Source organism: Oryzias latipes, chromosome 10, assembly GCF_053564925.1.
Source record: "Oryzias latipes strain Hd-rR chromosome 10, Olatipes_Hd-rR_3.1".
NCBI classification, from domain to species: Eukaryota; Metazoa; Chordata; class Actinopteri; order Beloniformes; family Adrianichthyidae; genus Oryzias; species Oryzias latipes.
The window spans coordinates 8,405,011-8,432,494 of NC_136246.1; the positions used below are offsets into that span (position 1 = coordinate 8,405,011).

Genomic DNA, 27,484 nt, shown 5'->3' on the forward strand with positions numbered 1-27,484 from the left:
GAAGGGAATAAATGCATTTGATTAGTTTTCTGATGTAAGGTTTCAAAACCAAACATTCTACATCTCTTAAAGTGCAATTTCCTTTATCAATAAGGTATATTTGAAAGTAGCTTGTATTCTGTGCTCACCTGACATCAAGCGGCTCTAATAAAACACTGACGTTGCTGGAGGTGGACAGCAGAGAGGAAATTGAAAGACAGATGAAGGGAGCCTGAAGAGGCCGAACTGAAATCAGAGAAGGGATCTAAAAATACAGCAACAATAGAGCAGGAGGGGGAGACAGACGATAACGTGGGGCTGTAAACCCCCACCTTGTCGACGTGTCACCAGAGCCGTTGAGATGGATGATAATTCAGCGCCGCAGGATCGCCGCCTTGTTTCATCCTATCGCAGAAGATTGTAGGAGTCCATCTTTCCAGCTTGTCGTCGCAAACAAATGAAGACGGCAGCTGGAACGCGGGTGTGTCATCTGATGGATTCACTTTCAGACCAGCTGGCAGAAAAATCGTCATTTCTAGAATTCTGATAATTTGACAGAAAGGTTTAAAAACAGCTGCTACTGCCAGAATGTTTACAACTGCAGTATAAGTAATTGATATCTGAAGACAACACAGCTGCCCTGTTTGGTTTTCAAAAATCAGAGGAAAAAAATTCCAAGAATGGCATGAAGCTGATAATGGCAAACACAGAGCAGAGTTTGGTGAAACAGCACTAAACGTCTCGTGTATTTCTGTCCAGAATTAGTGATGAAAGTGAAATCTGCAGCTTTTTCAAATACATTTGTTTTCATGGTTCAGATTCTGCAGGTTCTGTGAGGTTCTAAGGGGCTTTTCTCCAGAGTTTTCATTTATTCAACACTAGCTTTGCACTGAGATTCACTTGATTCAAGTCTTTTTTTTTTTTGTCTGTCTGGGTGGGTGCACTTCTAAGGGAACTGTTTTTTTTAATGTCATTATACTGTGTATAATGGAAATTAAAAGGCTTTCTACTTTACTTTACTCTACTGGGTTTTGTAGGGTTCTTTAGTGTTCTGAGAAGATCCAGCTGAAAATGCTTTCATATAGTCAGAAATCTTTGTCCTTAAACATTCACTTACAACTCTATTCAGAAGAAGTGTTTCCATGATGGCACATTATAGTATGGACTATTTACACTATTTTACCAAAAGTATTGGCTTATCTGACTCACATATGAAATGGAGTACCTTCACATTCCTAACCCATAGAGTTCAGTATGATTGCGTTTCTATTCTTCCAAAAGGTCATTGGTGAGGTCACACACTGAGAAGTGTGGAGAAGGCCTGGCTCTCAGCCTCCACTCTAATTCCGCCCAAAGTTGTTTTATGAGGTTCAGGTCAGGACTCTGTGCAGGTCAGTCAAGTTCATCTACACCAGACTCTGTCATCCATGTCTGTATGGACCTGGCTTTATGCTCTGGTGCACAGTCATGTTGGAAGAAGAAGGGGCCACTCCAAACTCTTGGGAGCATGGAATTTTCCAAAATGTTTTGGTTTCCTGAAGCATTTGGAGTTCCTTTCATTGGAACTAAGGAGCCAAGTCCTGAAAAACAAGCCCACACCATAATTCCTCCTCCACCAAATGTTTCACTCGGCACAATGCTGTTCCAAATGTATATTCCTCTTGGCAAACCTCCAAAGCCAGATTCATCCATCAGATTGCCAGATGGAAAAGCGGGATTCATCCCTCTAGAAAAGGCGTCTCAACTGCTCTAGAGTCCAGAGGCGGCGTGCTTTACACCACTGAATCCGACGCTTTGCACTTGGTGATGTGTGGCTTGGATGCAGCTGCTTGGCCCATTGAAACCCATTATATGAAGCCCTCTGTGTACTGTACTTGGGCTAATCTGAAGGTCACATGAAGTTTAGAGCTCTGTAGCAAATGACTGTGCAGAAAGTGGGCGACCTTTTTGACCTATGCACTTCAGCATCCACTGAACCCACTCCGTCAGTTTACGTGGTCTACCACTTGGTGGCTGAGTTGCTGTTGTTCCCAAACTCTTCCATTTTGTTCTGATAGAGCTGACAGTTGACTGGGGAATATTCAGGAATGAGGAAATTTCACATCTGAAATTGTTGCACAGGCAGCGTACAATGACAGTTCCACACTGGAATTCACTGAGCTCCTGATAGCGACCCATTCTTTCACAAATGTTTGTAAAAACAGTATGCAGGCATGAGTTCTTGATTTTATACACCTGTGGCCAGAACAAGTGATTAGGACACCTGATTCAGCTTATTTGGCTGGATGAGCCAATACTTTTGGTAATATAATATATGTCCACCAGCTCATGGATGGACATGTAAAGACACATTTACTATTTACTGTTTTTTAGTCTAAAAAGAGTGAAACGCTTTTTAGAAATACACAAACACTAAAAATAAAGTTCACCAAAGAAGTTGTGGCTGAAATGTTTTAGTTCTTGTTGCGTTCTCGTAAAAGGATAAAGGCTCCTTCCCAGACCAATAGAACATGTTTTCAGTTAACTGTTTTGGGGTATGCGCTGCAGAACCATGTCTTCCCTTTTTGCAATCATAGCCCTGCTAGAACAGTCACGTGCTGCTTGCAGAAACATAACTGACCCTGTTCAGACGTTCAGCCTGCAAATTAAAGCCACAAATCAAAACAGCAGTCCCATAAAAAGCTGACTGCTTATCATTTACCGACTGTTTCCACGGTATTGTCAGCCACTAATTTGCAGCCCTGGAGCACTTTCTGTGCTCTGACAGACACAGGTGTCGTGGGTTTTACAATAAACTGACTCAAAGTAGCTTGATAGACTCTTTTTTTTTTTTTTTTTCTTTTGGATGGATGGCCCTGCATCAACAATGCAGAACATGTACATCATACATCATACAGCAGATCATACTTGATCCACTCTCTGTCCCACCTTTTATTTTGTACTGTTTACACATGAAGAACCACACCAGGGGTTCCTTGCAAACCAAGGCAAACCTTTTCAGGTGCTGCTTACAGGTGGAGCTCAGGTGAGCTTTCATTCCTGCTTAAACGTTCGAGCGGCCACCTCCAATGAAAAGTCTATATAAACCTGCATTTCTGCCTTCTCCGTTCAAAACCCTCATGTCCATACATAGCTACAAAACATGCGTCCATTGAACGCAACTTTGAAAGTTAAACCAGTTGAGCTTTGATCAATTAGGGTCTTGGATTTGGTAGGGATGTTTAAATGGCGTTCCTTTAACCCATGTGCTATCCTAGGCACTTTAACGTTGGGAGTTGGGTCATCTAGACCCACTAGACAGTGCTCTGAACCTTTTTTCTTCAATGATTTGTGATCTTCACTGGTGTCCATGGATTACATGAAATCTTTCCACCTTTATCCACCTTTGTCATGGTAGGGAGAACACGTCAATGTAAGGTGGAGAAATGAATATTGGTGGTTTGTGTCCAGAATTGTACGACACCAAGTCTTTCATACATCTGAAAAGTGCTGTGAAAGAAAAGCAGGTCTTGCACCGCTTCAACATTTTGCATCAAGCCTCTTTCAACTGGAGGTGGTGGATATTCGTTAGTAAACAGTAGAAAAAGAACAAGAGGAAGTCCCTCCCTGCTTGTCCAGTGTAAACCCCATAGGCTACATGTGTTTAGGAAACTGGTAGCTTTAGAGGAAATACTCTTTAGTCTATGCTACTAGTGGGACACCAACCTACCAGTGACTTACAGCAATTAAATCTTATCTAAGAATTGACTGGGGCAGCATAAAACGAACCCCTGCCTCGTCATAGTAAACCCGTTAGGCAGGATAAACGTACATGTGCTCCCAGAGAGACTGAAAATGCCTGGTTTTGTTGATTGACACTTTAAACAGCAGCGGTCAGGTGAAGCTTCTCCCTTGAGTGCATTGCTGGAGGGAGTCTAGTAATGATCCAGTAAATCTTTACCTTCATCTGGTATCAATCTTTACGTCTTGTAGACAAATGAAATTTGACACCCTCAAAAGATTTTTTTTAAAAAACAGCTTTGGAATCTGATTAAAAAATGAATCTGATTCCAACTATTCCAACTCCCAGCCACAGGGGCCAAGCAAGTGTAGGATTATTTCAAATAAAGGGGGAGGGAGAAGGGCCTGACAAGAGAAGGCGCAAAAAAAAAAAAAAAAAAAAATAGAATTCCGGGCATTCATTTAGTAGGATAAAGGATTAAATGACTGTATTACTGTGATGGGAAAATGAGCAGTGATGTGGAATGAAATGATCTTTGGAAAAAGGCATGAAGGGGATGAAGCAGTCAGCAGAGATGCTCCTCTCAAGGTCATGCTGCTGGAATGACAGCTATTTCCTCCTTCAGTCTCTCGGAGCATTTGCAGGAGAAATCTGGGAATCTGGGTTTCGCTCCACAAACAAAATTTGCTGCTCAGACATCTGGACTGAGAAGAACCCAACACTTGGTATAGTGCAATTCTTTTATAAATCACATGTTCTTCTATTAAACTAAAATCTTGTTTATTTTTGTGGTATTTGAAGACAAAACATGAGTCAGTGTTGATATAAAGGTTAAATGAAGAGTTGTTGCTGCTGCTGAACTCCAGTTTCTCTACCACGGATCACAGGTTTGGTATCTACGCCTACAGCCTAAAGCTAATATTTCAGCGTGCTGCATGAGGCGCTTTGACTGAGATTATGATGGTGTTACGGAGATGCAAGGCTGCTTCATTAGATCTGGTTTCACGCACTAATCTGACAGCAATGATGGGGAGGGAATACACAGAGGGACTGCTGGGCTGCCTTGCTTTTTGCAGCAGCTGTAAAACACCAGTTCAGAATGTACTCAGTGTCTTCTTTTTTATTTATTCTCTGTTCTAGTTCCTGGATCACAGAAACGACATTCTCAAGGGACGTAGACACAAGTGTTTTAGTCACTTACAGTGTATAAAGTTAATCATTTAACAGGGAACACAGAAAAATGAATCTATTTAAAGAAATTTCAATTTCAAGCACATTAAAACAGTTGATTTCTATGTCAAAGCAGGCATGTCGTGATAGAAGTCATTTGTATGGGCTGGAATGCTCATTTCTGCTGGAGTGTGAGACTGATGGCTCTATCAGAAAAATATGTTTTTTTTATTTGTCAAGTTTCTCAGAGTTTGTTCACACCAAAGGGATGGAATAATGATGATCCACAAGGCGGGCAGCTTGATGCAGCAAAACTAAACAAGTCTTATTGTGTTCACACATTTGAGGCCAACACTGATGTCTTGTTTCAGTTCTCAAAACCTGAATGTTCGTTTTCTGTTGCTGCACGTCTTGTAGGGGTGCAGCCCGCAAACCATGATACACGCGTGACCACTGTGTGTTATTTCCACTTGTGTTCATACACTGTGGAATAAAAATGTTAGAACATGAAAAGAAAAAAATCACTGGTGATCAAAAGATTCTCATTTAAGGGTCTAACATGTACATCAGATGAGGATGAAGGAGTTTTTTCTCTCTCTAAAGAACGTCATGTTCCAGGCTGCTCCCTGTTCCCTTCTCTACTTCTGTGCCGGTACCAAGCCCGGTTGCTTTGAAAGGGTTGCGTCAGGAAGGGCATCTGGCGTAAAACATTACCAAGTTTACCATGCGACTCGTTCGCTGTGGCGACCCCTGATGGGAAAAGCCGAAAGAGAAACAACAACAAAGAACGTCATGTTTTTGTGCTACATTAACACCAACATTTTTTTGCTATTCAAAAAATAAAGAAAAACAATTGTTTTCTGAATTTCCCAGGTTTTGCGCATGCACGGCGGTGCTCTGTGCGCCCCTCATTCACATTCTGCAAACAAGCAAAGTTTTGGACTGAAGCTTCAATCAACTTCAGTCAAGAGCTGAATGTCATTTTACTTTCAGAGAAATGTACAGTTAGCCACAACGATTCAATTGTTTCAATTGATTTTCCATCATTTCATGTTTATGTATCCATTCCTTGTCATGTCAATCGTGTAAGCTTGTTCGACGACATTTTAGGGCCACCCCCAAAAAAATCGTAAATGTACGACTTTAAATCTGGTAAATTTGCGAGATAAAAGTGGAAGTGGGCATACAGAGCAGCAAGTGAACGTCACGCAGCAGCAGAGCAGAGCGACTAAACTTAGTTCAACGGCAGAGCTGAATGTTTATTGATAACGTTCCAAATGGTTGGAAGATCATTTGTTTGATTTACGATTCATTCATGTTTTATTCATTGATGGGTGGTTTGCAGGATCTCTGCAGCTGTTTATGAAGAAATCGGTTTCCCTGCAGGCAGCTGTCCACTTCAATCCTTTCTTCCTCCATGAAATCAAGATCTCTAAGTCTGTGTGACGCCTCCGTCTGAGGAGGAGCACTTTTTGGCATTTTCAACCTTATCATGTTATTATAACAGACTATTTTCACTCATCTTTATTGTTTTATGTTGAAACAAGACATTTCATTTGGAGGAGGGGATGAATGTAACGCTGTTTTCCTTCTGCTCTGTTGTTCTGCGCATGACAGTTACATGACGTAAGGTGACAAATGGACGTCTGGGTGTGTGAATGAAAAGGAATATAAAGCAGGGCTCCTCTACACCCAAACATGTCTCTGAGCTCCTTCTTTTACATATGAAACTCTGCTTTACCGACACCAAACCCCGGAAAGACGGCTCCACTGACAATAATCTGATTTTGAGTCCCCAAAAGGTTCTGAATTTCTCTGCTTTTAAAACCTAAAACTTCATAAAAGGCTCCACATCTTTCATCTTCAAGCTAGGCTCCAATAAACAGACAACTTTGGTGTTTTTTCTTGTTAATTGATGACTTTTTTTCTTGTAAATTTACCACTTTAAAGTCGGTACTAAAAAAAAAAAAAAGTTGTTTGTAAACTGGTCCTAAAACTGCGTCGTAAGCGTGAGCTGCCTCAGCGGGAATTTTAATTTTTAACTGCTTCCAGCTGCCTAATGTCGCTGAATTCCCCGAAGATTTGCGTTTCCAGTGACATGACTGAGGAGGTTGCTCCTCTGAGACGACAGGCTCCACATCTCAGAGGAGAAAAGGGAAGAGTGACTGATGGGCCGAGTCAGCAGAATCTGCAGAAGCAGACATAAATCTGAATTCCAGCGTGTGTGCAGTGCTGCCAAAACGGCTTGAGAATTCCACTCTTCTTTCTATTTACATGTGGCTGTTCCTTAGATACTTTAGGATTAAGATTGTGTGCTGGTGATGGAACAAAGACCGGCAGGGGGATTAGCAGAGAGATTCAAGCAAATTGCAGAGAAAATAGACAATTCAGAAAACTTAATTAACTTAACCTCACATGAATGAATGAATCACTAATGGGGTCATCCTGACAGTCTCATCAGAAATCATTTTACACAAAGCACCTGTGAAAACCTTCTGTTCTTCTTGTAATTATTTAATATATGTATATAAAGAAAGGAAAAGAGGTTTTCTTTTCTAACGGTTGGCCTTCCCTGATAACAGCACTGGTCTCATCAAACATTTTTAACTTCCTGCCTTCTTGTCTTCTTATATGAACGTCATCAATAGCAGATTTAGAAATCGGACTGACAACTCTCCTGAGCAGAGGAATTCCCACCTTTCCCGGCACGTAGACATAACCCTCTTTTAAACAGCTGTTTTCATGTTGTCTGCAGGGATCAGGCCCCCCATCATGAACGGGCCCATGCACCCACGACCTTTGGTGGCACTACTAGATGGGCGTGACTGCACGGTGGAGATGCCCATCCTGAAAGACGTAGCAACTGTGGCCTTCTGTGACGCTCAGTCCACTCAGGAGATCCACGAGAAGGTACCGAACTTCATGCCATTTACATTTATTGATTCAGTAAACCTAGGAACTGTTAGGTTTTAGAAAATAAATCAAACAGACATCTGGGAGATCTGGGAAAAGCAGTTGGGGATAACCAACATGTAGAACTGCCACAATAAAATGCAAAAGGTTGTATTTTTGAAGAGTGTAAAGACAAACCTCCGGGTGCTTCTGAGACTCTACACCTCAAGTTCCAGCCACGCTGAAGCAGGTGGACGGGTTGATTCTGCTCAGGAGACCTGCACGTTGCCTTTTTAGGCAATCGGAATTCCAGATCAGCCGTCTTCAGAGTCAGGATTTATTATAAAACTAAAAGACAAGTTATCTCACACAAAGCTCTGTTGAAAAGTCTCCTTCCATACCGTCTCCATCCTTCTGTTTTTCCTCTGTGGATCCCCGTTCTGCTTCCTGCCTTTTCACTTAGCATCGCCACCTTCTTTACTGAAACTAGCTTGCTCCTGTTTAGAATGTTTTACACCATGCTTGAGGTGAATACTCGATTCTGATTGGCTGCAAGGTGTCCATTAAAAAGTGGTAATGGAAACCTAAAAGATAAGTTTACATAACTTGAATGTTCTATATTATTGCGCAGGACAAATGCCAGTTGGAAGGTTAACTGGAATAACACTTGGAACATAGGTGGATATAGTTATCAAATAGTTTGCTTCATGTGAAAAACTCTGTAAACCTAAACAAAAAAAACAAGACTAGAGTACTAATAATGGGTTTAATATGTCTTTCTTTCATAAGAGACCATGGTAAAAGTGGTGCTTTTTGAGGTGTCCGTTATCAGAAATGAAGGGACTTCATGGAAGCAACCGTCCAATGAGAAGGACCGTCTACGCCTCCGCACTGTCCATTATTTTATAATAAAGGGATACCGGTCGGGTATTATCCCTTACATTTATTTGATTGGATTTAAAAAAAAATCATGAACATCCACTTCTTTTTATTGTCGGTCCTTACATGTAACTCGCAGGTAAATGTATATTCTTAAATATTAATTAGTGATTATTGTTGGGCAACTGTTATTCAGATCATATTCAGGTGGGGTTTGGGTAATAACAACAATTAAATTGTGTTTTAAAAAGAAAGAACAAAGGCAGCAATACCTCCTACAATAAAGTCAATAATGAAGACTATGAAGGGAACAAAGAGGAAACTTCAAATGTGGGTCATGCTCCAAACCTTGCTGGAGGCAATAAGGAGACTAAATGGGTTTGTATGTCTGGCAGCGATACAACTTGTACTGGATGTCTGCCAGTCTTTGTGAGCGCGCTCAGTGGGCCACAGTGTGGAAGAGACAGACGGCTTTCCCTCCATCTCCTGCTCTCCCAGGCTCTTCATTGATCAGTCAAAGCACAGTGGCGTTAAAAGGGCTTCTGTAGCCTCACACCCAAAATAAGCTGGGGTGGATTCATTAGAAGAGGATCAATACAACCTAACCAAGAACTCATTAAGAGGGGATGACTGACAAGCGCTTCACCTCATTACTTTAGATTTGATTAAGACTTTGGGATATCTTGTACAACATGCCAAGAAAGACTTGGTCTTCTCTGAAATGCTTACTCCACATATAGGTACTGTACACACCAAAAGCTTTGCTTCGCGTTTTCAGGTCCTTAATGAAGCTGTGGGAGCTCTGATGTACCACACCATCACTCTGATGAAAGAAGACCTCGAGAAGTTCAAAGCTCTGCGGATCATCGTCCGCATCGGCAGCGGCTACGACAACATAGACATCAAGTCTGCTGGAGAACTTGGTGAGCACAAAACCAGAACTGTAAAATCTAAAAACAGAATCACAACTATCTACTTTATGATGATGGGTTCTATTAGGTAGCTGCACAGTGATGTGGTGGTTAGCACGGCAGTGGCTCAGGTTGAGCTGGTCGGCGGTTCGATCCCCACACCTCCAGTGTGGCTCCACTGTCCCGGTGATGGTCAGAGGGGCCGTTGGTGCGAACTGGCAGCCACGCCTCTGTCAGTCTGCCCCAGGGCAGCTGTGGCTACATCAGTAGATATCATAACCAAGTATGAATGAATAATGGACACAATGTAAGAACTTTGAGAGTCTGGAAAAGCACAGATTACATCTAATCCATTATTATTATCATAATTATTACTCTTGCCTCACAGCAAGAAGGTCCTGGTTCGAATCCTGACTTGGACCTTTCTGTGAGGCATTTGCATGTTTTCCCTGTGCATGCATGGGTTTCCTCTGGTGCCTCTGGCTTCTTCCCACAGTCCAAAAGCATGTTTCATAGGTTAATGGATGCCTCTAAATCAGGGGTCTCAAACTCAATTTACCTGGGGGCCACTGAAGGCAGGGTCTAGCTCAGGCTGGGCCGCAACTTCAGCGCGCACATGTTTTCTGCACAAAATGTACTTATAAAACTCTCATTCAAATAAAATAAAATACGTAAATAAAAAAATCAATAAGTAAATAAATCAGTAATACATTTCTGTTTATTTAGTCTTCTATATCTGCTGTCTTCTGATTTAAACGTCCTTATTAACACCGTTCAGTTAACACTGTTGAATTATAACTATTAAACACTAAAGAAGACTCCAATTCTACAGTTCTGTAAGTCTATCAATGGTTCTTCTGAACACGGCTTCTCTTGTCTTCTCACTGCTGGACACTTGACAGCACTTCCTCCCAAACAGCTGAGACCCTCAGTGTGGATGAAGATGATTGTCAGTATATCTGGACTGGACTTGGACTTATTGAAATTTAAGGTGGAGAAGTCAGAGAGGAAGTGCTCCCAATTTTGAGTCTGTGTTGAATGGTTTTTTTTTCAAAGTTTATACTCTTTAAACCACAAATCAGTAAAGGAGAAACAAAATTCAGTAACCATTTTTGGATTTTCTTTCTTATGACTTTTTGCACATTCAAACCCTGGTCACAAGTTATTGTAGAGCAGCCGGTCAGCCACTCCTATATTTTCATAGTTGAATTCAAACTGTGGTCAGTAAAAGAACGGGCGCTGTTCACCGGAGATCAGAACAATTGATACAGATACCTGAGATCAGAGAAAAGCTCAAAAACTGATTGAAATTTACGTTGGCGACACCAAATAAGAGCAGCCAAGATGCACAATCAGCGTGTTTGAGATCACCCAGGTGGACACAACGCTGTGCAGATCACCTGGTGTGAGACGTATATTTTTGCTCCAATATCACCTGTCAATCATCACAAAAATATCATGAGAAAGGGGCGGAAGCAAGGGGCCAACCTACGTGAACACAGCTGGAAATTTAGTACTGTGCTGACTGAATAGCTGCCCTGATGACTACAAAACAATGCATTATGGGAAACATGTCCTGACGGTTTTTGTAGTTGAGTGATCAATTAAAATCAGTAAAAATACCTGTTGATTAAAAAAGGCTACATAACATTACAAAACATTAAAATAATTATAAAGATATAACAACACAGATCATACTAAGGGGGAGAGGCATATTAAAACTAAATTGAATGTTAAGGACAACTCCAACTTCCTGTTCTCCTTCGTCTCGCTGCAGCTTCTCTGTCACCCCCCCCTTAATGATCCAGGCGCGGCGCCTGTTCATCTCAAACACATCTATCGTTGCATCTTCCCTATGCATTTTTAGTGTGTCTACGACTAAATCTTGTTGTTGGTCGCACGTGTTTAATGTTAAAGCCCCGTTAGCTGTCACGCATGTAGGTTTGTGGCATTTATTCTCCTCAGCTGAGCAGTGTGCTGCAGTCACGGCCGCGCACGAGAACCGTTTGGTCGGCGTTGATACGTCGCTGCGCGCTTAACCATAACCATAACCTTAACCCTCCCCCAGGTCTGTGCGGCCCAGAGAAAAGTTCAGCACAGACTGCATGTATTTAATAAATTACATGCGAATAGACACTTTCTAAAAAGGAAAGTAAGGAACTCCTTAATGTGGTCCGGGGAGGGGGCTGTCAAGTGTCCTGCAATAAATGTTCCCCTGCTTTCAAACCCGGTCAATGTTACGCCCCCTGAGTCATATACCCCACTGTGATTGGTTGGTTGGTCAGCTCCGCACACAACACTGAAAAGGTGTCATTCATACAAACTGGCGGACGCACTAACATTAAACTTTTATATCAAGGCGGGGGTCGCAAAATATCATCTTGGGGGCCCCAAATAGCCTGTGGGCCGCGAGTTTGAGACCCCTGGTCTAAATTTTCCCTAGGTGAGAGTGTGTGACCCTGCAAGAAGTTGGTGACCTGTTCAGGGAGTTCTCCACTTTCACCCAGCAGTACCTGGTTTAGCTCCAGTGACCCACAACAGGATTCAGCAGGTTCAGAAAATGAGTGGTAAAAATGGTAAAAACTTTTGGTAACTTAAAAGACTTCAGTCTAACAGCCTCAGTCACATTCAGTTAAGTGATTTAAATTGGTAAAATATCAAATTATCCATATTTTTTTGGCATTCTCCTCTGCTGTTCCAAGACAATTTTAGTTGTAAAAACGGCAGATTTCGCATCCAAAGCGGCACCAAAACCCCAGTTTATCAAACTGTGCTCTCTCCAAAATGTTCTGACAGCTTTTCCAAACCTGTTGTCTGCTCCGACAGGCATAGCAGTATGCAACATGCCAGCAGCTTCAGTGGAGGAGACCGCAGACTCCACTCTGTGTCACATCCTCACCTTGTACCGCCGTACCACCTGGCTGCACCAGGTTTGTGACCTCTGATGAAAACAAACAAACCCTGAATGTACTATTTGTCTGAACTGATTTAAATGCTGGTCAGAGCTTTGATTTTTTTTTACGTCTAAATAAAATCTGGTCGTTGTTAACTGACATATCAGCAAAATTGAAACATTTCATTTTCTTTAGAATGTGGCTGTTTTTGAAAGACGTTGATGTAAAGTGTAGAAGGTACAGTAAAATGAATTGTTCCCAAAATCATTCTAAAGACTTGTTTTGTAACGTGCCGGCAGCATCTGAGAGGATGCTGCTGGTGCTTTAGAAGTGCACTGTTCTGACAGGAGCTAGAGCTGGGTCGTGTTCATTTACCGGGCTTTTGGCACCTCTCTGCGACCCAGAGGTGATAATTGAATGTCGTTCATGGGCAGGCTCTGCGGGAGGGCACGCGCGTGCAGAGCGTGGAGCAGATTCGAGAGGTGGCATCGGGAGCGGCGAGGATCCGAGGAGAGACCCTGGGACTCATAGGACTTGGTGAGGAAAAGCGCTCATGCTGGAGTGGCTGAACACACCTGTTTAAGCTTTCACAACTTAGTCACAAGCATCCGAACAGGGAGTTGACCCATACAGGTGCTGCAGGTTTTTGGGTTGTCTGGGCCCGTAGAGGGTTGTAGACAGGATATGCCGGATTGTAAGGGGCCAGGTGTGTCTTGCAGTTTCCTTGAGGATCAAACAGCTCGCTCAAGGGGTGTGTGGTAAGTGTATCGTAAAGCAGTGATCCCCAACCTAATTAACCCTGCGGACCGGTATGACCTCATACAAAGTTTTCACGGACCGGTTTTTATGATGTGGTGGATGATTATTATAGCAACGCTTCCATGAAGGAGGAACGGAGACATGACAAGACAGACTCTGAGCTTATATTTTGACAGGCATGACATAGTACATCCCACAGGTGTCATCATCCTCTCCCCCTCCCACACTCATGGTGCAAAAAAGAAGTACTGTCTATTAAATGTAGCTTTCTTTTGTTGGAAGTGGAAGGCTCCTCTTTTGTCTCCTGGCTGGGCCTTTTCCCCTTGGCAAAGAAACTTTCTAAAGACGTTTGTTTTTTACTCATTTTGCTAGATCCTGGGTTTTATTTTAGCGGTATCCTATCACGTGACCGAGAAGAGCGCCTTGACCTGCGTCAAGAGTGACATAGACGGATGTAACAGAGAAGCTGGTGATTTTTCAAAATAAAACATCTTTCAGATTCTGAAATAAATAAAATGGAAGTAATGTATGTTATTTTGTATTTTCTGTACGGCCCGCTACCAAATGACCCACTGACCGGTACTGGTCCGCGGCCCGGGGAACCGCTGTTGTAAAGTATCTGTTGGAATAATGTTGGTGACACGCACTTCTGACGCACATATGATGCTGTCGTGTGGAGCCCTTACGCCACACTCCAGTCATTAGTCAGGTGCATGTACTGGCTCCCTACTGACTGCACACAAATAATGCTTGGAGGAGTTGTGCACGTGGTATTAAAGTGTCTGTAGACGTCTGCAGAAACTACACTCTGATTGTCTAATTTCCTCATTTCTAATAGTCAGGAGTGGGCACTTAGCACTTGCTCAGCACTAACTGGCTTCTTGCGCAGTGCAGAGGCTGCTGGGGTTAAAAAAATGAAAAATCCACACAATGTGCCTGTGTCTCCCCTACTTCACCCGTCTGTGTTTTGTAGGTGCTCACTACGATCACAGCATGCTGGTAGAAAATAGCGTGCATGAACTTTTTCGCTCTACCTGTTGATCTTTGATTTTGATACCTGTGGGCCCTGAACACGTTCGTCCATTTTTCACCTACACACAGCCAATATCCACCTGTAGGGGCAGTTGTGACTAATGCTTGAGGTGAATACCTGATCAGCTATTCATATTTGAATAATCTGCTTTATTGATTGTTCTTCAGAGGCTTTTCTGTTTTATGTTCAACCTTGAATGTCAAGAAAGGTGCTTTAAATATAATTTAAAATCCTTGGCAATATTGTACATACCTTATTCTGTTGAACTTTAGTTTCCATGCTGGTGTTTATCAGGTTTAGACAAGAATTTGTTTCCCTTCCAGTTAAAATAGAAAAAGATGAAACACAGGCTTAGTGCAGTTTCCTGCCATGTTTGTGAAAATAATTCTGACATTTGTGGAGGACTCAAAAGAGACAGAGTGATGAACGGAATGTGAATATATTTCTATTTAAATCATAATGCATATTGCTTTTAGTATTAAAATGATTCTGTGTGTAATTCCCCGTCTGTGGTTCTATCTTGTGATTCCAGGTCGGGTGGGCCAGGCTGTAGCGCTGCGAGCCAAAGTGTTTGGCTTTAATGTGATTTTTTATGACCCTTATTTGGCTGATGGGGTAGAAAGATCTCTGGGGCTACAGAGGGTCACCACCCTACAGGTAAGCTGTCACACATTGGGGTACAATCACATTTAATCCACATGTGATTCTCAAATATCCTAGAACACAGTGGGGCAAAAAAACAAAGTATGTACAGCCACCAATAGTGCAAGTTGTCCCAATTAAGAGGATTAGAAAGGCCTGTATTTTTCATCATAGGTAAACCTCAACTATGAGAGACAAAATCAGGAAAAAAAAGTTTAAAAAAATGCCTGTCTGATTTTTGTTGGCAATGACAGCAGTCAATTTTTTTCTGTAAGTCTTTATAAGGTTTTCACAAACTGTTGCTGGTATTTTGGCCCATTCCGCCATGCAGATCTCCTCTAGAGCAGTGATTTTTTAGGGCTGTCCCTGAGTAACACAGACTTTCAACTCCCTCCAAAGATCGTCTATGGGGTTGAGATCTGGAGACTGGATAGGCCACTTCAAGACCTTGAAATGCTTTATACGAAGTCACTCCTTCATTACCCGAGCGGTGTGTTTGGGATTGTTGTCATGCTTAAAGACCCAACCATGTGTCATCTTCAATGTCCTTAATGATGGAAGGAGGTTTACACTCAACATCTAAAGATACATGGCATTCATTCTTTCTTTCCACGCATCAGTCGTCCTGGTCCCTTCGCTGAGAAACAACCCCAAAGCATGATGTTTCCACCCTCATGCTTTACACTAAGGATGGTGTTGTTTGGATGTCACTGCATTCTTTTTTCCTCCAAACACGATGAGTAGAGCTCTTACCAAAAAGTTATATATTGGTTTCATCTGACCATAGGACATTCTCCCGATTCTCTTCTGGATCATCCAAATGCTCTGTAGCAAACTTTAGACGGGCCTGCACATGTACTGGCTTTAGCAGGAGGACATGTCTGGCACTGCAGGGTTTGAGTCCCTGGTGGTGTTATTTTGGTCCCAGCTCTCTGCAGGTCACTCACTAGGTCCCCCGTGAGGTTCTGGGATTCTTCTTGTGATCATTTTGACCCCACTGGGTGAGATCTTGCGGAGAGCCCCAGATGAAGGGACATTCTCAGTGGTCTTGAATGTCTTCCATTTCCTAATAATTTCTCCCACAGTTGATTTATTCACACCAAGCTGCTCACCTATTGCAGATTCTGTCTTCCCAGCCTGATACAGGTCAACAATTTGGTTATTGGTGTCCTTAGACAGCTCTTTGGTCTTGGCCATAGTGGGGCTTAGAGTGTGACTGTTTGAAGTTGTGGATAGGTTTCTTTTATAGAGAGAACCAGTTCAGACTGGTGTCATTGATACAGGTAACTAGTGGAGGACAGAGGATCATCTTACATAAGAAGTTACTACTCTGTGAGAACCAGATATCTTGTTTGTTAAGTGATCAAATTCTTCTTTTCCACCATCATTTACAAATAAATTCTGTAAAAATCAGACAATGTGATTTTCTGGATTTGTTTTTTGTCTCTCATAATTGAGGTATGTCTCTAATGAAATTTACAGAGTGAATGAGAGTGGGAGAATTTGCACAATTGGTGGCTGACTAAATCATTTTTTGCTCCACTGTTTATGTGCTGCTGGTTAAATGTTGGATTGATTTTGGAGAACGCTCGTAATGATTGCAAGTGTCCGGAACTTTTAAAACTTCAGTGGGTCTATTCTTGGGAAACATGGCGCAGATGGTCGTAGCATTTAACATCTACCTAGGGACTGAAGATGAAAAATAGCCCTTTGGCTAAATCTGGCATATTGATAGAATTATTTATTAATATCTACTGTCCTTGTATCGAATAAATAAATACATTTAAAAAAAGCATTAGCTTTGCTATTGTAGGAAATGTCTCTAAAATAGACTCCATGTTGCTGCTGAACTCCCTTTTTGAGGAGGAAAGTGAAAGCTCCTTTACACCTGTAAAGATTAAAAGATTTAATCAGCAAAACGTGTCGAGAAATCTATGTTCTAACCTCATTATTAGATTGTGGATGTTACTGGATGAAGGACATAGCATCATGAGTGGCTTTTTTAGTCCAGAGGCCATAAAAGCTCTTATATAAAAATAGACTTTGTCAATGTTTTTTTAACATGAGGGTTTGACATTTTGTTTTGAATAAACAATAACTAAAATAAAATAAAATAAAAACAGATTAAACTAAATCTTGGCTCCTTTTGTGCCAGTTAGGTTCTCTGCGTTTTGGCATTATGGTCGTCATGACGTCAAAGGACCCTGACGTTTTTCAAAATGGGTTAACTGGCAACACAACAAAGCCTGAGGGCAGTTAGAAGATGCCAAGTGAGGCGCTAATAGACGCCAGGATCTGACAGGCATCTGCCAAATAAGACCACGATCCTGTTGTGTTCATTTGTAGGGTCCAATACTGGGGGTGGGCAAACTTTTTGACTCGTGGGCCACAGGAAGGTCCAAAATGTAATAGAAAGAAGGAACCAGGTGCAAATTTGTGAGAGGATTTAGGAATCCACCATATAAGAGAAGTAAATAGTGTCAATTCCAACAATTGGTAGATGTCCCTCAGCGAAAAAAACATAAACTTAGAGAAATTCATGTGGTGTTGGAATGATCAGAAAAATGCCTTTCTGATGTGGAAAACACACAAACAACAATGCAACATGAATGCAGATGAACTTTCTGCATCTAAAAGTGTACAATCTATAGGAAGACACCATAATTACATGGAAAAGAAAACATTAAAAAGGATTATCAATATAATTTATACAGTTTGGTGGACCAGATTAAATGGTTTAACGGGCCGCACTTTACCCACCACTGGTCCAATATTAAAATTTTCAGTTTTGTCCTTTACTTTTTTTCATAAATACTAAAAACCTTTCTTGACCTATAACTGTGTTTTAGTTTGTTAGAAAGGTAAACCGTTTTGGAGTGTATTAGGACTGTCTGCCTTGGCAGCAACCACCTAGAACTCAGAACCTCAGCCACTCAGCGCTCATGTCAACAGGAACGTCTTCTTATCTGACTATCATTTTTGCAACGCTTTGTAGAAATGAAAATCTATTCTACCGAAAAAAAAAAGTCTGACGTTTTCTTCTGAGAGAAATGAACTGACATGCAGTGGAACTGACTGTCTCCTCCATGCATTTTCCCCCAGGATTTACTTTTCCACTCTGACTGTGTCTCTCTGCACTGCAGCCTCAATGAGCACAACCACCATCTGATCAACGACTTTACCATCAAGCAGGTACACTGGGCCAGCCCTGCACAAACACACTTGGCCGTGGAGCTGCAATCATGCCGAGTCGATTTATATCATCAGCCCGCGCATTCCAGGGTCATAAATCCTGACGAGGCGGATGCTTGGCAAAGTGCAGCTCTGACACGTAGATGGATGAGGCTCTGCACTGTGTGTGATGAAGCAACATCCATCCATCTTCTTCACCTCAAAGGATTTTAGCCTTTAAACATTTCCGACCTCGCCAAAGGCGACAATGTGAAGAGAGGCGGGCTGACAGAACAGGACAACACGTGTGACTGTGTGTGCTACAGATGCGTCAGGGAGCCTTCCTGGTGAACACAGCCAGGGGGGGTCTGGTGGATGAGAAGGCTCTGGCTCAGGCCCTGAAGGAGGGGAGGATACGAGGAGCTGCTCTGGATGTTCACGAGACAGAACCATTCAGGTAACATTCCTGCTTCATCCAACAGCTCACTGATTTCAGGAGGATGGGACTTCCAAAACAAAGGAAGGTCATGCACAAACAGACAGAGTAACAAAACACTAGTGGGACAGTTTATCTTTAATTCTATTGGTGCTTTAGAGCAACCAGCAAGCTTCTGAAGCTTCTTCTTACTGTTTGACTCCGTAAATCATAACAACAAAAACACTCCTGAACTTCTTCAGTCTGGACACGACGGGAAAGTTTCCTTGAATTAGAAAATAGAGCACTTCAACACCCAAAACAAGCTATTTTAGCTTACATTCACTGCAGGGCTTAATGCTCAATCCTGATATTTTGAAAAAATCCGATTTTTTTGCAAGGCCGTTCACATTTCCAATTAAAAGTGAACTTTTGTGATCTCCTGTGTGACCGTGAAATGACCCAGAAGTGACCGGCATGCGCAGAAGAGTATTTAACGGAGTATTTAACTCGTTGTTTGTGGAAGTAGCTAACGTTAACAATAGATGTCAACAACAGTGTTGTCAACAGCGGAGCTCTTTTTGCATTATTACATTTGTTTTTACGAAGGAGCCAGCACAAGCATTGGAGCCAGGATCGTCTGTACCCACTGTGTGTGTAATAAGAGAGAGGAGAGAGGGCGTAGAGCGCCGGAGGGAGTGTGTGGGTGTAGGTGTGTGTTTGGGGGGGCAGCGGAAGTGTGTTGGGGGCGCGCATTCATGCTGTGTGTTACGAAGGAAGGAGATAAAAATAAAATAGTTTTCCCCCAGAATAAATGCTATTGACTCTTTATTAACCCGCCCTGGAGAATCTGAGGGTCCGAACGGGGAAGTGAAACCCAAAGGAGGATCCGCCTTCTGTTCCCCGCGCTTCTGACCACGGTCGGAAAAGGGAAAAAAAGTTATCTCTGGAAAGGTTCAACACCACGCTCGGCCATTTCACTGGAAATGTTTTCAAAAACCGCCCGGCTGTGATAAGATCGATTGAGTTTGGCCTGAATAGAGCTGTCACCCCAAATATGAATCCAATCGGTGACCTCACTTCCCTTCCACTGACTGGTCTCAGCAGCATCGTCCCCCATGGTTGATGATTATGTTTTCGCCTACTTCAACTTCAGAATTATGACCTTTGTAGCGGATCAATGACGTACTGGTCGGATTCATGCGGCCTGGCCCTTCAGAGGGCGGTTGCATTTCAAAAGATCGGATACGTATCGAATTCAGGACCACATACCCAAGTGGCCTGGGTCACATTTGAAAAGATCGGATCTGTGTCGTTCAGACTGTCATGAAAAGATCAGATACAGGCCGCATAGGGACAAAAAAATCAGAATTGGGTCGTTCAGTCTGCGGTGTGAATGTAGCCTTAGTTTGGTGTTCTAATATATTTAAGATTTCAATGTAAAGATAATGTTTGTAATACTTTTTACAGAAACATTCTTCAGTACTTGATTTATTTTCTTCTTTCTCTTTCTGTATGTGCAACAGTTTCAGTCAGGGTCCACTGAAGGATGCTCCCAACCTGATCTGCACGCCACACGCCGCTTGGTACAGTGAGCAGGCGTCACTGGAGATGCGAGAAGAGGCGGCCAGGGAGATCCGAAGGGCTGTGACAGGTGGAGCATACACACAAGCACACACTGAGGTGTTGTGCACTAAGATAGAACTTAAAAGTTGGCAATCTTTTTGTCTGGCTACACTAGTTACATGTTAAAGTGCTCGGGTAAGAAGCTAATGCCTTGGTCCCATGCGAGGGGTTGACCCGTACAGGGTTTTTTCGGTTGTCTGGGCCTTTTAAAGGTGCGGCCATCTTAAGGGATGGAGCGTTGTGTTGTTATGTGTGTGTGATAAGTGTATTGTGAAGTATTTGTTTGATGTATGAGTGCTGCTGTATGGAGTACTTATGCCACACTCCAGTCATTTCTAGCCGGTAGAAAAGGACATGCTGACTGAAAGCATGACCTCCACTGGAAAATGTTAAGCCATGCTAAAATGAGGGATATTTTTAGGTATCCCGCCAACAGAAAATAACCTCTTAATCCCCTCTTGCAGAAGAGAGATTTGAAGTTTTTTCACAACCTTCTTAAGAACATTTCCCCTTTTCTCCCCCACTTTTACAGTCTCCTATCATCTCTTATTCCTGTTCTTGTTCCAGTGGTGTTTCGACATGGCCTGTTTAATCCTGTCTATTTGCATCTCTTCTAAAATGGGTCGCTGTTCCACGAAAAACAAAGTACAGCCGATTGAAGATGTAGTACCAGCCACTTCTCCCCTCTGACTGCCACAACAAAGACTTAATTATTCCCTTTTTTTGACAGATGATACGTTATCTGCCTTTTAACCCATTTTTTTTGTTCCATCTCTTTGGTTTTTCAGGTCGTATCCCAGATAGTCTAAAGAACTGTGTGAATAAGGAGTTTCTGTCCCAGAACAACCACTGGGCAGGAGTGGACCCAGCCGCAGTCCATCCTGAGCTCAATGGGGCTTACAGGTGAGCACTTGGTTTTACTTTAAATTTGTTTTTTTTTTCTGTGCTGTAGTGTTTTAAAGTGCCTATATCATGCCAAATCAAACTTTGAAAAAATTAGAAGCTTTTAAGTGCATTATAATGTTCGTTCATCCCAAAAGAACAACCCCAAAACCCTAAATTCCTCCAAAAACCTGCTCTGTGCACCAGCTCCGAAAACATGTGGGTTCTCACATTGTGACGTAGATGGGTGAGAACCGCCCCTTCCAGGAAGTCTGCGCTGTCAGCACCGCCCCCAGGCTAATGGATACACCCACTTTCTCAGTGGAACTAGCAGTGATCGGCTAAAATGCTTTCTCTTTATGGGCGATATGCACATTTAATAAAATAATTGTCCTTCAGTGTGCCAAAAGGTAACAAATTATCTTATATATGGATACTCTGAAAGGCTCAAGAAAAGAATGATATAGGCCCTTTAATACCTACAGCCATCAAACATTTTAAGTTTGTTCCCTCACTAGATTGAGGTCCACTTTTCGTGGTCTCGCTGTTTCATGGATGTTTTTCTGTGCAACTTCAAAAGCATTTCATCGAAACGTTGGACAATGTTCTGCTTACTGATTGGCTGAGGACTTGGTCAATCAATCTCCTCCATGCTGTGTCCCCTTTACAGGCTATGTTCATACATGTACATAAATCTTCAATTGTGATCAGATCTTTGTTTTCATTCTATGACCATGGACTCGTTTTTCTATGAAGGTCTAACCTTTGAGAGTTTAAACGAGAGAGAAATGCGTTGAAATGTTCATGTCTGTCTGAGAAAAGTGTAGAAAGTGTGTAGCCTTGACACATCTATGATCCAACCTCTGGAATTAAGATGATAGAACATAACTCTTGCAAGAAATGAGGGGACACTATCACCTGTTTACATTCTCCTGTGTGTAGTTCAGTATGTATCTCTCCCCTGCAGGTATCCACCAGGAGTGGTCAGTTTGCCAGCCGGTGGGCTCCCCCCTTCAGTTGAGGGCATCGTGCCGAGCGCAGTGCCGATCGCACACACCCTTCCGCCGGCCGTCACGCACCCTCCTCATGCGCCGTCTCCAGGACAGAACATAGTAAAGCCACCAGAGGGCGACAGAGAGCAGCATCCAAACGACCAGCTGTAGCCTCCATGTTGGCAGGAAGGGGCTGATGCAGCGGCGGCTGTCACAGCAGCAGCTTCCCGGACGAGAAGCCGTCATCAGACACTTTCAGATCGGATTCTCAACTGTTCTGCAAATGCAGGATGACTTGCTAACAACATGCTGAGCCTTTTCCTGCCAGAGTCCAAACTACAAAAAAAACAAACAAAGATAAACCCAAACCGGATGGAAAACAAAACCCTGGATTCGATTCTGCTGTGTTAGACTGTAGTGTGTCCAACGTTAGCAGGGCAGGCTTCATGTTTTTCTCTTTTCTCTTCATTAGTTTAAGGAACAAGCAAAGCTAGTGTGTTCTGACATGAATGTAACCCGTCTGTGTACAGATTTTAGACTTAAAGCCAGATGTTTGTGCTCCAGTCCAAACTAAAAGGTGACCTGTGTAGCCAGACTGAAAACACCACAACATCCTTTTACCCCGCCCTTTCTTCAATTTTTAAATGTGTGGTAAAGTTAGCAAGACCCCCCCCCCGCCCCGCCCACCTCCAAATAAGCATAAAAAGAAAAAAGAGGCAGCTTTTTGCACACCATCTCAGGAAATTAGGTTTCCACAGTTGGGTTTTTATTAATTTGCTTTTTATTTTATAAATCTCTTCTTGCCAATTAGTGCTTTTCTTGTTTTCTACCCGTTTGCCATTAGAATGCAACGTTTCGTAGGAGATAAAGTTGGATCTGATGCTTGGTTTTGTTGGCGATTTGCTCCTGGGACTTAAATGTAAATGTTTGACCCAAACGGATGGAAAGTGATTCTGTGCAGAGGTGGTATAAATGTGTGCTCGGCAGGGACGGCTTGACTCCTCGTTGTGTCAAAGTGATGTGTTGAGAGTTTGCAGCAGCTTGAAACACGGTGCTGGAAAAGCGTTAGCAAAGATCTTCCATTCGTCTTCTTAGAGCCTTTTTAAAGCTGTAAAAGGTTATTTAAAACAGTGTTCCCCAATCCCCGGGCTGCAGACCAGTATCAGTGTGTGGGACAATTGGTATGGACCACAGAGGAAAAAAAACACACAACCTGCATTTTCTATTATTTATAATCAGATTCTAAATGAAGTTTTATTTTGAAAATCTACTGGATTCTCTCCACCATATCCGACTCCATCTTGATGCAAATCAAGTCGCTTGGTCACGTGTTGAAAAGTCATCCACTAGTTTTTTTAAAGTGGCTTCTTCCACCGATAAATAAACCCCCGAGCTAACAAAGTTAACAAAAAACAAATGTATTTGCAACATTTTTTTTGGAGAAATGATTCATTAACAGAATAAGAGCCCCTTGACTTCAAAATAAAAGCAATCTGGATCTAACAGCCAAAAACCAGGAGTCTTTACTCCAAACATGGATTCTTGTGACAGTTGTTCCCACAAACCATAATAATAATGCAGAATATTCAGGAACCGGCTGTCTAATCTTACGAGGATGCTCAAATGGTGGATACATGTTTATTATTTTATTTAGAAAATAACGGTTTGATAAACCGTTTTAAAAATAAAAAACGTTGCACCTTAAAGTTTGACAAGGCTGAAGTTGGCGTCTGATAGTCTAACTTCCACTTTGACCGTTATGGGTTAATCAATATCACATTTGAATGCTTCCTACAGGAAATCTAGAGAACAAATAAAGTTTACAGCAGCTGCAGATGTTTTACAGAGGATGAAGACGAAGTTTACCCTCAAAAGTTAAGAAACAAAAAAAAACAATCAGATACCAACTTTAGCCTCGTAGACCCGTCCGTGAAAATATTAAAATATTATCGGACATTAAACTGGTCCACGGTCTGGAAAAGGTTGGAGACCACTGATCTAAAAGATCTCCAAGAGACCACCCATGTTCCAGTAAAGGTTTTTTTCCCCATTCCCTAAAAGCATTCAAAGGCTTAAAAAGAAAGAGACAAGAAGTCCTACGGTCTTCCTGAAGCATCACCTGTATTTATCCTGTCAGAATGCTGATTCCTGTAACATTTCAGGCCACGTCCTTCCTGAGCGTCTCATTTACCCCCCTCCTGTGGCCTCTGTGTCTATGTGTACATACAGTGTTCTGCCTGCCTGTGTCTATGTGAGTTGGTTGTATCTGTGTCTAAAAACGTCGCCTTTGGAGGAGGGATGGCAGCCAGTACACTCCACGCAGCAAAACTACAAAGACCCAACATTTGCAGCCAAATACTTGGTCAAATGGTTTTAACTTGACTTCTGGTCAAAAACAGAAGAAAAAAAAGAAGAATAAAACCTGTAAGCTTTGTGGCGTTCTACCTGCATTTTTGAATAAAACCAAGATAGATTCAGTGGAAAAACCTCATGTTTTACTTGACAGGTCAGCTGAGTGGCTGTACTTTCTGGAAAACCTTCTACCAGCGAATAGTAGTTGAGGAGAGTTTCCTGTGGCTCACCTGGTTTTCTCTAAGGCGGGTTGTGGGCGTGGCAGTCAGGGATGGACATTTCTCTCAAACACCAGTGAGCATTTGACAGGTGCATCCAAAAACACTGGGTACTTGTCTGAAAAACTTTATTTATGCATTTATTATTCTTCAGATCTTCTGCTCGCTCCTGATGTGAAACTTCCACTGACTTCTTTTCAAATGTGGGTTTGAATTGAAACGAGGGAAGAGCTGAAAGACGACGGCTCGAAAATCCACCCCTGATAGTAACACGCAGTCGACTCTTCACTTGGTCCTCCTTATGGTTAAGTAGTAGGCGTAGCAATATACAGTATACATATTCTATATTCTACAGTAAATATCATTATTTTTGGTCAAAAAAATGACAACCTAAAGAAGATATGTTTGTGGCTGTATGCGTTTGTATGAATTATTTTAAAAAGAAATAAACTGTGGAAAGGTGACATTTCTGCTGCTTTTCTTTGAAGTTTTACTATGAAAATTGTGGCAGAATTATTAACGCTTTGCACTGAATGTGAATGCCTAATTTCCCACTTTTGCGTTGGAGTTTGGCCTCCTTTCTCATGAGGGAGAGAAGCATTCCACTAGATGGCGCCATCACAGCAGCAGCCCTGCTCCACATGCATCAGAATGAACCCAGCTAAAAGGAAGGAGCACCTGCATGAATGCCAGTTAGACGATAATAGTCTTTCAGAACAGCTCAGTTGAGCTAAACATAACGTTTGTAGCTGTTAGAAAACTCATTAAATACAGGGTTCACATATTTTCCCCGCTTAATTTAGGCAACTCCTAAACTCCTTTAAGTCCTGGTTTAAGTTTGGCCTACGTGTGATTAATCAAAGATGTGTGAATGCATTTCTAAACACATTAGCAATAAAACAACCAAAGGAAATGACAACATGAAATTTTTATATATATAAAAAAACTCAATAGAAAAAGCCAACTTGTTTTGGTTTCCTTAGGTTGAAGGAAAGGCAGCACAGAGTTGTAATGGTTAAAGCTTCTCCCCCACAGTGAGAAGGCCCAGGTTCAAATCCCAGTTGGGTTTTTATCTGTGTGGAGTTTGCATGTTCTCCTAGTGCATGTGTAGGTTTTCTCCAGGCACTCTGGCTTTCTCCCACAGTCCAAAGTCATGCCTTATAGGTTAATTGGTGTCTCTAAATGGAAAGCATGTCATGTGTCACAGCAACAGCCCTGTTGGCGGTGTACTACGCCTTTACCTGACTCACAGCAGAAGGGTTGGCTCCAGCAGTTCTGTGACCCCGAAAGGGATACAGCCCATCCTCCGAAGATGGATGGATGGATGGATGGATGGATGGATGGAAGTTGAAAAAACTCAATTCCTTTTCTTTGGTCAAACAGAAATGCAATTTCCAGCATCTCAACAAAATGCATCACTCTACAGAACAAACAGCAACGGTCTAAAAAAGTTCAATGTGAACACTACAAATAGGCGTCTAATGTTATTTAAACAAAGAAGATTAGATTCAAAGATTCCAAGGAGACGTTAGGCGAAGTGGGTCACCTTAGGTCACTAAACAATTGAGGATTAAAATAAAAGTGTGGAAAAAAGTAAAGAGAAACCTCCCTGTCAATGAATAAAGATGAAACTCACCTAACTCTTTCTCACAGTCTCTTTCTTTGAACTTTGCTTGCAGCATGCTGACTTTACACTTTCATCCATCTCTGCTCCTGCAGCAATGACTTCATCTGAAGCTGAGGAGGCAGCCTGGGAACCACATGTTGTTAAAAGACAGACAAAAGCACAGAGGTGTTAGTAATGTATTGCATATCAGCTCAAAGTTGATGTGAAAAGCTGCTTTTCTCTGTGCCATAAGCAGCTGATTCACGTTGATTAACCCTTGTGCTATCTTAGATGACCCCATCCTTACATTGACGTGTTCTCCCTACCATGACAAATGTGGATAAAGGTGGAAAGATTTCATGTAATCCATGGACACCAGTGAAGATCACAAATCATTGAAGAAAAAAGGTTCAGAACACTGTCTAATGGGTAAAGATGACCCAACTCCCAATGGTAAAATGCCTAGGATAGCGGTTACTGTGTGTCAAAGAGTGTGTGTTATCTAGGTTTTGCTGGCGACATCTACGGAGTCAGAGGGCTAACAGCACAAACTGCTTAAAATTGGAAAAAAATGACACTTTTCTAAAATATATTCGGCTGACAATATCTGCGACTTAATTCATGACTCTTTATTTCTTAGGGTGTATTCAGACTGGACACATTTGGTTTACTTAAAGTGAACCAGAGTTCGTTTCCCCCCCAAAATCCAGAACAAATTTTTAGTCTGAATACACCCAAGCGGACCCTGGTCCAGAACCAGGAACCGCTCTCGGACCCATCTTTCACGGTGGTCTTGGTTTTTTTCCAGGCGGACTGAGCTTCAGTTCGCTTAGACCAGGGGTGTCAAATTCCAGGCCGACCTCCTGCTGGTTTTTCAAAAATCCTGCCTCATCTGCTGTTGATTACCTGGATCAGGTGTGTGTAGCCAATAAGGAGCTTCAATGGCAGATTGGTTAGAAAAGATGCAGGACACTGACTCTTTTTTTGTTTTTTATACACTGTATTTATCCCACGAAGGGAAATTCTTTCTCCGCATTTGATCCATCCCCTTGGAGAGCGGTGAGCTGCAGCCAAAACGTGCTCGGGAGGCGGTAGCGTAAAGGGTCTTGCCTAAGGACCCTCACTGGGGGATGGTAATTGCTCGCCATTGATATGGTAATTGCCCCCAGTACCATTGCTCATTCCCCTCCGGGAATCGAACCCTGGTTTCCTGCATGGTAGCTTCCCACCTTACCAACCAAGCTACCCAGCAGAAGGCCTGGAGTTTCCCTTCTGTGGCTTAGAGGTTTCCTCAGTCTGAAAAGGATCCATGTTCGGAGCGGAACAACTGGACCAAAACGGC

The 27,484-nt window shown here is 42.3% G+C and overlaps 1 protein-coding gene across 2 annotated transcripts in view; it reads left to right on the forward strand.

Annotated features, from left to right (window-relative positions):
• Positions 1–25,000, forward strand: part of ctbp1 (C-terminal binding protein 1) — a 28,465-nt gene extending 3,465 nt beyond the window's left edge. Inside the window, exons 2-11 of one of the 2 annotated variants that reach the window (XM_011479843.4) lie at positions 7,626–7,780; positions 9,420–9,564; positions 12,379–12,482; positions 12,881–12,983; positions 14,771–14,895; positions 17,983–18,072; positions 18,378–18,508; positions 19,993–20,120; positions 20,881–20,995; positions 21,917–25,000. In XM_011479843.4, the coding sequence (XP_011478145.3) occupies positions 7,626–7,780; positions 9,420–9,564; positions 12,379–12,482; positions 12,881–12,983; positions 14,771–14,895; positions 17,983–18,072; positions 18,378–18,508; positions 19,993–20,120; positions 20,881–20,995; positions 21,917–21,995 (1,175 nt within the window). In that variant the 3' untranslated portion in view covers positions 21,996–25,000. The remainder of the gene's footprint in view (positions 1–7,625; positions 7,781–9,419; positions 9,565–12,378; positions 12,483–12,880; positions 12,984–14,770; positions 14,896–17,982; positions 18,073–18,377; positions 18,509–19,992; positions 20,121–20,880; positions 20,996–21,916) is intronic. The other variant, XM_004073016.5, reaches the window with a different exon arrangement.
• Positions 25,001–27,484: the final 2,484 nt, after the last annotated feature.